At 46.7% G+C, this 9,109-nt stretch overlaps 1 protein-coding gene across 1 annotated transcript; it reads right to left on the reverse strand.

Annotated features, from left to right (window-relative positions):
* Window positions 1-739: 739 nt before the first annotated feature.
* Window positions 740-4,489, reverse strand: CLDN5 (claudin 5). The gene has a single exon (XM_051634325.1). It carries the CDS (start codon window positions 4,407-4,409, stop codon window positions 3,759-3,761), a length of 651 nt encoding a protein of 216 aa, XP_051490285.1. The 5' UTR covers window positions 4,410-4,489; the 3' UTR covers window positions 740-3,758.
* Window positions 4,490-9,109: the final 4,620 nt, after the last annotated feature.

Consider the following 9,109-nt stretch of genomic DNA (forward strand, 5'->3'; position numbering starts at 1 on the left):
ACACCCTTTTTCCAGCTCAGCATGTGCATAGCAATGGGAGGGTGGCAAGGAGCTTTTGTTAATCTCAACCCAGCTGGCAAGAATGCTGTAAAATGAAGTCTTTGAAGATGTTTTTCTTCTTTTTTAAAGCAGCAGTTTGTTCAGAAACCTTGAAAATTTTGCAAAAAAAAATAAAAATTCCAAAATATTGAAGGACCTCCCTTGCCATCATATAATTTAAGCAACTTTCCCCACTAGCAATTAGCCTCTACGGTTTCCTTTAACAGGCACTTTTTTTCACAGGTTCTGTTAAGATGAATCTGAATCTGTGAAAATGTTTTTCCCTCGGCTTGAATGCACTTTTTAGAACACTGGGTGGCAGAAAGAATTAGGGTATCAAGTTAGGTTGGTGCTGATCCAAGCTGCAGTGGGATTTTTTCCTTTTAATTGAAACGTGTTGGAATTGAAAGCTTAAAGAGCTTCATGCTTAGAGCTGTTCTCAAAATAGTTGAGACTCACAGTCCACTTCCTAATGTGCTCACATCACAAGACCAATCGCTGCTACTTGCTCTTTTGTCTGAGGCTTCAGTGGAGACCTGAGATGCTGACTGCTCCACAAGGGAAGTTCCCACTTCTCCAGAGGTGACCCAGCTGTCCCCCCCATAGGTAGCCCAGGTAGAGGTTGTCCTTTAGGCTCCAATGTCACACCCCACCTTCTTGAGCCCAAACAATCCAGTACCTTTCACAAAAAACAGTAACCTTGTTCAGGGATTGGTTTAGACGTTTTTATTTTTATGTGAAATCATAAATACAAAATAAAAACAGTAAACAAGTGCTATAGGTTTCTCATTGGGATGAGGTTCAGGCCTGATTGTGAGCACTTCCAAGTCTTAAAGTTCAGGAGCAGGTCTTTGCTCTTGGAAAACAAAACATAGCAAAACCTAGACTTTTACCCTGAAGCCAGTGACATCACTAACAGTGTTCTCTCAGGTTATTTTTTAAAGCACAAGTAATTATACTGAAGGATGAGATAAAATATAAAAATATTTTTTAAAATGGGCCCCACTTCCTGCCAGTATTGTTGGGTGCTGCCCCACTGACGTCAGCGAAATCTTGTTACATCAGCAGCCAGTTATGTTTTCAGTAAGATGATGCTGTGTTTACTAGTACATACACAGTCAGCACTGCCATCTTCCAAAAGGTCTTTTTGTGTCATTCTTTCAAATTTTGTTATAAGTGGATCCAGCCCTGCCATGACACAAAGCTACATATAAAGAAGTTTGGCTTGTTTAAAAAAATATTCCCTTCTAAGGTGTGGGTTTCTCTCCCTAATATATTAGTTTTGATTTTAAATGCACTGCCTGGAAAGATTTCATCTTTAGGTCAGAGCTCAAATCCTGCAGCACTTCTGTAGGCTTTATAGTACAGATACTTGCAGGCATGTCTGTCGAGGGACGGTGTTCTTTAGTTCTTTCATTTGAGATAAAAGAGAAAAAAGTTTACTCATTTGCTAGACACAAGAGGGCTGAGTGAGGGTGTAGTGTGTCTATGGGCTGGATGAAAAATACAGTTGGAGATTATGATTTAAAATAAAAACCATGAACAAATAAAGGCACCAACCACATAACATGCCAACTTTGGTAGATTTCTTGCAAAATATATGCATTTAAATACATTTACAGTTTACAAGGTTACTCTGTTTAAAAAAAAAAAAGTTGCAATGATGAAATACAGAATATTTCATGCTTGTACCAAAACTACATATCACATCATAACAACAATAGTCTGGCTTTTGTTTATATGGAGGTGTATAAGAGCTGCAGCTCTTTACAGAACAAAACTAGTTCTAGACATTTTGCTTTGCTTTTGTATTGTCTGATGGCCTCAGACCATGCAATTTATGAGTTTAAAAATGAAAGCAGTTATCATTAAAAGAGTAAATTGTGTGCTCTATATTCAACAACAGTAACCGTAGGGGCAAGGCTTTAGTGTCTCATTCAGAAGTGTCTAGGTATTGATACCACTGAGGTTTTAAGTTTGCCAAGCAAGGCAAGAGCACAGTTTATATAAATCTGTCACAAACCCACAGTTAGGGTTAGGCCATAAGTATCAATGTTGTAAGAGTTAATGCTCAAGCCAGGTGTGCGCTGTATTGCTACGTGGTTGTAAGGGACCCACGAGGTCCTCATTGCTCTCTGAGGAATACAAGCACCACGCTTCCTCACTGACTCTTGGCAGAAATCTCCTTATGGCAATGCAGATGCTGCCATGGTTAGTAGCACAATTCTGTGTTGATTTAAAAATACAAGTAATTCACATGGAAGAGTATCCCAGCACCCCTTAACCACTCCTTTAAAAAAAAATTAGTCTCTGCAATATAAAATGGGCACGTGTATGCTAATAGTCCAGACTGTGGCAAGGTTTAGCAGGTGCAGAGCTCAGAAAATTATAGTTATGCTGCCCAGAGCATCTTCCTTCCAGTCTGCACAGCGCTACCAGGGCAGTGTGGAGGTGCTCAGAGCTGTGAGAGCCATGACTTCACATCTCCTGATTAGCCCACACAAAGTCAACATATTTGGTGAAATTCTTCTAGCAACTTCTTTGCCTGATTTGGTAGATGAAGGAAAGCACATGGTAACAAAATGATGGTGGGGAGCCAACCAAGAGCATGTCCAACTAAACACACAGTTCAAAATTGGCAGCAAGCAGGGCTCAGCAAGAAGGCCATGAAAGCTGTTCATACCCCAGCCACCAGTATCTGGGGTAATTTTTGTTTCCAGTCTCCAGTAGTGCAGATGAGAGGATGCAGAGGGGTGCCCCGCTGGAGCCAGGACATACAAAGATCTCATGGGTCTCTGAATCTAGTTCTCCAATAATTCTGGCAATGAGTTAATATTCAAGTAAAAACTGAACAGAAGATGATGGAGAAGGGATGAAGAACCTCAAGGGGCAACCTAGTATTATCTGGTTTGTACTCCACTAAACGACAGCAACTACCTGGAATCTCTTGTGAAGGTCTCAAAGACACACATCCAAAGCACTTCTCTGAGGGAGTGAAATGAGCAAGGAAAACAAATACTCTTCTCCAAACAGTTACTTGCCTATGGGATTAAGGACCAAGGTTAGTGTCATGCTTTAAACAGAATTCCAAGTTTAGTTGCCCAAATAAAAGAACAACAACAAAAACCCCTAACCAATTAAAGTCCCAGCGAGAACAGCCAGATGCCGGCTTTCGGGAGAGACAACGAAGGAGGGAAGCCTCTCCTCGGCAACAGCGCACACCCGACGGCCCGCTACCACTGGCCACACGGGGCCCCGAGAGGCACCAGCAGCACCAGCGGGCGGTGCGGTACTCACAAGTCTCTCACGGTAACGCCGGGAAGGGCCGGGAGCTGCGGCGGGAGCCGGCTGGGCAGGTGGCGGAGCCCCCCGAATGGGGCGTCCCGGCAGACGCCGCCGCGGGTCTCGCCCGGGCTCCTCGGTGCTCCCGGCCGAGGCTCGGCCGACCTCGGCTGCGCTGTGCTCGCCCCGGCACCGCGGGCGTGCCGGTCGGTACCAGGTCCCCGGCGGCACCGAGCACGGCTCTGCCCGCAGCGGAGCGGCCAGACCCGCAGGGAGCCGGGCTGGCAGGCGCTGCCCTGCCTAGGGCTGCCGCTCGACGGGGGTCCCCGTTAAGAGGAGACTCTAGGCAGGGGAGCGCTGGAGCTCACCGCAGGCACGACCGGCTCGCAGCCGTCTGTCCGTGTCCCCGGAGGCCCGGGGGAGCGGGGCAGCCCCGCTCAGACGTAGTTCTTCTTGTCGTACTCGCCGTTGGACGTGGGCCGCCGCGGAGCCGAGTACTTGACGGGGAAGGAGGTCTCGTCGCGCTGGGAGCAGGAGCAGCAGCAGATGAGGCAGCCCCCGAAGAGCAGCAGGGCCGTGGCCGCCCAGCCGATGTAGAGCGCAGCCCCCATCTCCCGCTTCTGGGACGGCGGCACGGTGGGGTCGTAGAAGTCGCTGATAACGATGTTAGCGAACCAGCAGAGCGGGATGAGGACCAGGACCCCGCAGAGGATGTAGATGGCCCCGCCGGCCATCACGACGCGGGACTTCATCTTGCCGGGCCGGATGCAGTTGGTGCACTGCGCGCCCACCACGGTCACCATCAGGGCCACCAGCCCCAGCAGCGCCACGATGACGGTGAGAGCTCGGCCCGCCTGCATCTCGGGCTTCAGCGCCAGGATGGAGTCGTACACCTTGCACTGCATCTGCCCCGTGCTCTGCACCACGCAGTTCATCCACAGCCCTTCCCAGATGGTCTGCGCCACCACGATGTTCACGTCGATGAAGGCCGACACCTGCCACATGGGCAGCCCGCAGGCCAGGATCACCCCCACCCAGCCCAGGATGCCCAGCCCCAGCCCCAGAATCTCCAGCACCGCCGAAGTCATCGTGCCGCCGCTGCCCCACCACAGCCTCCGCAGACGGTCGCGGTCAGACCGCACCACTCGCTCCGGGCGGCTGCCGAACCGGCTCTGGAAGCCACAGCCGCCGGGCAGCGCTATATGAGGAGCCGCGGGGCGCCCCCCCTCCCTCTAAGCGCCCGCCCTCCCGCCCGTCTGGCCCGGCCCTTTCCGCGGAGGGGGCTCGCACGGCCGCTGGTGGGCGGTGGCACGGGGGGGTCTGTGACCAGGGTCGCGGTGCCCCCGTCTGCTCGTCAGCGGCTGCCGGGGGGGCTCCAGGGAAACGTCCCTCTGCTCGCCTCGGCACACTGCTTCGGGAGGAGGACGCAGGGACGCCGCGCTCTCACGGGACTGTGTGGGGCTGGAGGCATCTCCTCCCGGATTTCGGCCGCTCAGACTTCTTCCCGTTAGTGCCGTTATCTGTGTATTTCCTATTTACTGATAAAGTCCATAGCCAAACCTTCAGAGACGTCTTGCCAATCCAGGCCACTCAGCAACGTGGACGTCCTGATTATCTGCCTAATTGGTAATTTCCCAAAAGAGAGCATCCCAACTGACCTGCACATCATCTTTTGCACCTTTTGATAGGCAAAGTGTAAATAAGCACCACCAAAAGCTTTAGGAACCACCCTGAAAATGGAAGAGCTTTGTACATGGCATCTTCACATCACCTATCAGTACTAATAGACTTACTCTTAATGTGGTCCTTAAAGAATAATTGCTATTAAATTACACCAAGCATGTAATTCTGTTTGTTTTGTTACTGGAGCCAAGAACAAGACATTCTATTTAAATACATTGCCACAGGGATTTCAGGCATCTCTTTACTGTTTTACTTGCTCAAGTACATTAAGAATCTTTATGGTGTGTCAATCAATTAAGTGCCTGAATAAAAAACTTTATTTGCAAGATTTTTGACATCAGGCCATGCAGGCATTGTAATTGCCACAGTGACTTCATGGACTACTGGTGCCTTGGATTGTTCTTGCAAAGAAACCTTGGTTCAACCCATGCAGGCCAACAGCAGCTCAGAGCCCCTCCAGGCTGGCAGATGCAGTGAGTGTTGGTGGTGCAAGTGCTGCTCTTACAGCTGCAGTAGAAAACAAACCTCAGCAGCAGCCTCACAGCACTCACAAGGAGCTGCATCCAGTGGCTTTCCACTGGGAGGCCTGAGAAATGCTTGTTTTGGTTTAACCCGGGATTGTTTTGGTTTAAATAAGTTTGAGTGGTTTAGACAAAATCGAAAGTTAAGTTCACACTGACTTTTAAACTGGTTTGGCTCGGTTTGGTTTTAGTTAGTCCAAAGTATCCTTCTAGTGTAGTGATGATCACAGACTTAAAAATAACACATTTCTTGCCCTTAAGTAAGTGGTTTTCTCTGTTGTACAGTAATTTACAGCATGTATTATGGCATGCAGAGATTTGTGATAGAAATATTAAGACTGATATGAATGCAGCATGAATGGAAAAGTCCATGTTTGAAGAAGAAGCAGCAGAAGAAATGATAAGCAAAGGTTAAAGGAATCACATGCATTGACAGCTGAGAATGTGTCTGATGGGTTAACACTGAGCAATGTCCTGCTTGCATCCTGGCAGCAACAGTGATGACTTTTCTGCAGAGGACCCTGAGTGCTGGTAACAGGAGGGTGACAATAAGTTCACAGCACACTGGAAGTGGCCTTTCACTTCTTTCTTTTTCCCGATCAGAAGACAAATTTTAGCCACAAGACACAGAAGAAGCCAAAGAACATCAGCAGCTTGTGGACCATCATGGTGTGGACATGCTGACACATTATGACTGCAGCCTCCCATTGATTATCTCTGCCTGAGGAGTGGTAAACATTTCTAACACGGAAAATGTCTTCTAACAGAGACTGCCTGGTAAACTGAGTTAAGAGGAGTTATTTCATCTTCCAGCTGTATATGAGATACAGACAGTTTACTTCAATTATTTTAAACTGTAAATTCCAGTATGCAAGTCGAGGAGGAATGTGTGACTGGGGCTGTGCAGTCTGTCAAACTGAGGCTGCTTACAATCACTCAGAAAAGTGCCTGATGTCAGGGAGAGGAGAATGTGCAAAAGAACCAGCCACAGAGAGAGATATCTCAGAGGTGAACAGGAAGAAACCCAGAACACAGGCTGAATCTGAGTAACATCTGTATTTAAGATGATAGTAATGATTATATAGAAAACAGCAGAGAAGAACAATTTAAAAAAGGGGGGAGAAATGCCAGTTATCTTAGGCTGTAAGCACAGGAAAGCCCCACCCTTGTCACTTGCCCGGGAGCACGGAACTCTGAATTTCCTCCAGTAAATGTCCTGTGTGTGCTCTTGTGCTGGCTGGGAGGCACTCATGGAGCCTGTGCAGCCAGCTGGGGCTCAGGGCTGAGAAGGGAAACCAGCACATGGCTTGTGTCACCTCTGCAGCCCTTACCCCACCTTCCCTTGCTACCTGTTACCGAGCAACTGATTCCTACAAATCACTTAATCCAAAACAATTCTTTCTCTGGGGAAATGCATGCTTAATAATCACAGGGTAAACCAGCCTTTCTGCTTAGAGGCATTTCCATTCCTACTATTTCACCTTTGTCTGTTTGCTTCTTTTCCTTATCCCAGATATTAGCTTTTATCCTGGCTATTGGCAGCAGCCTCCATTTTTAATTGCTCTGTTCCCTGATCCTGCAAGTGAGCACTTTTTTCTTAATAAGCGCATCGGTGCAAGGTGTACACTGGTCTCTTACTTGACTTACTGGTAACTTGACTGACACAGCTGCTGGGAGCCGGGGGACTTTGTCAGCTTCAGCACGTTGTGGCTTCTGATGGTGTTAATGTCACAACACTGGGACTTAATTTAAATGCCTATAAATTAAAAGGTTCTAATTTCTGTAAAGGAAAAACATATCAGCATGATGTTTTTCTTGGGATGTTAAGTAGTGAAATCACTACTTAATAAATTAAATCCTTACTGGTAGAGCCTGGATTCCTTTCAGTTCAAAGGCCTGATCTTCTTGCAGCAAAGTAACTCATTAAAAAGTGGCCATTAATGTCATTACATCTATTACTCCTCTAGCCATGTATTTATTAAATTATTCTAGGGGACACACACAGAGGGGCTTTGCAGTCTGTGAAAATGGGAGGAAGTGGTATTCAAGCTGAGAACAATTGCACAGAAGCCATACTATAGCAAGAGGGGCTTTGGGATTAGAGGTGATTGTGTTTTCACTATTTTCCTGACATAATCAGGACAAATACCAGGCACAGAGTTACCAGGAGGGCAACTAAAGGGGGTCCAGGTTCTTCCTATTGCTTGTCCTGGTGTATGAGCCTTGTTCCACAGCACAGAAGAGCTGCTGTGCCCAGCCCTCCAGTCTCACTAGGGCTTTGCTCAGCCCCAAGGCATCCCAGCAGCAATGTTTAGATAGATTTGCCTTTTTGGACCTGAAACATAGTCTGCAGAACGCTCTTGGTTTATAACTTGTGGAGTGTCCTTTACCTATGTGCTTCTGCTCCTTCACATCCCTAAAATGTTAAGCATCTGGAAGACAGAACAAAATTATATTTGGTATCAATCTTATGCACAAACCTAGCATTGGTTGCATGAACAAGACAGAGTACAAGAGTACAAGTCAAAAGATTAATTAAAAGCCCAGTGATCTCAAGACAGCTTAACATAACTTTTGGATCAGACAAAAGCAAAGGTGAAGAATGAGAAATAATATTAGAGACAGATTCAGTGCCATATTTTGTCTTCTAATTAGTGCTGAAACAAAGGCAAGAATTTTTTACACATACGGAGGTGTTAGATGGGGACTGTTCTTTATTTAGAAAGCCTCAGTGAAGATGACTCCTTTCTGAATTTTCCTTTAAAAGGCAACTGTATTTCCCAAGAGGAGAGATTTAATTGGAGCTTGAGTGCACATACCACCCTCCACAGTAAGATAGAACTTCATGAAGTCCCTGTGTGTCAGCAGTGCCAGCACAACTTCAGACCAGTGTGACCCATCAGAAGACTGGCACACAGAAATGAGTCCTTGTCAAATGAGCAGGTTATTACAAAATGGAAATGCACGATTTCGCCATGGAATTGATCTCAAGATCATTTATTTTGGAAAGAAGCTGAAGTGGTTAACATGAAATTGTTACTTCCTCTCTTAGTTCATGTTTTGAACAAACAGAAGCAAAGCTTTAAAAGCCAAACCAGAATTTTGCAAGAGGGACCAGTAATGCTCTATGACTGGTGCTAATGGTGTAGGATCCAACACTTTTTTTAGTACAAGAACTGATGCTGCCCTTCAGGATTGAGAAACAAATGCCCACACTACTCTTCCCCCTCAGTGGTGATGTGACAAGACTCATGTAGAAGAATGGAAAGAAACAGATAAATATAGCTGGAAAACCAACAAAAGAGGTTACAAATCTGCTTCCAGCCTTCATGTATTTTTTGCTGTCTATCCCTTTCCAAACAAAGTCGCCTAAGCCCTGGATCAGCCTCTGCACTTTACACACCACCCTCTGCTGGCCTTTTTCTTGTGATCTGCCCACTGGCACTGCCAGGGAATCAGGAGCAGAAGGCTCTGGCTGGTCTACACATGGTGAGAATACTCAGACCATGTTATGAACTTTTCCTCACATACTGAGGAAATTAATTAGAACTGAGTTCCATGCCTCTCTGCTCAAATTCTTCTAC

This window comes from Apus apus, chromosome 16, assembly GCF_020740795.1.
Source record: "Apus apus isolate bApuApu2 chromosome 16, bApuApu2.pri.cur, whole genome shotgun sequence".
Lineage (NCBI taxonomy): Eukaryota > Metazoa > Chordata > Aves > Apodiformes > Apodidae > Apus > Apus apus.

Excerpts from the sequence above, each read along its gene's own strand:
- CLDN5 (XM_051634325.1), bottom strand. The coding sequence starts at position 4,409 with ATGACTTCGGCGGTGCTGGAGATTCTGGGGCTGGGGCTGGGCATCCTG.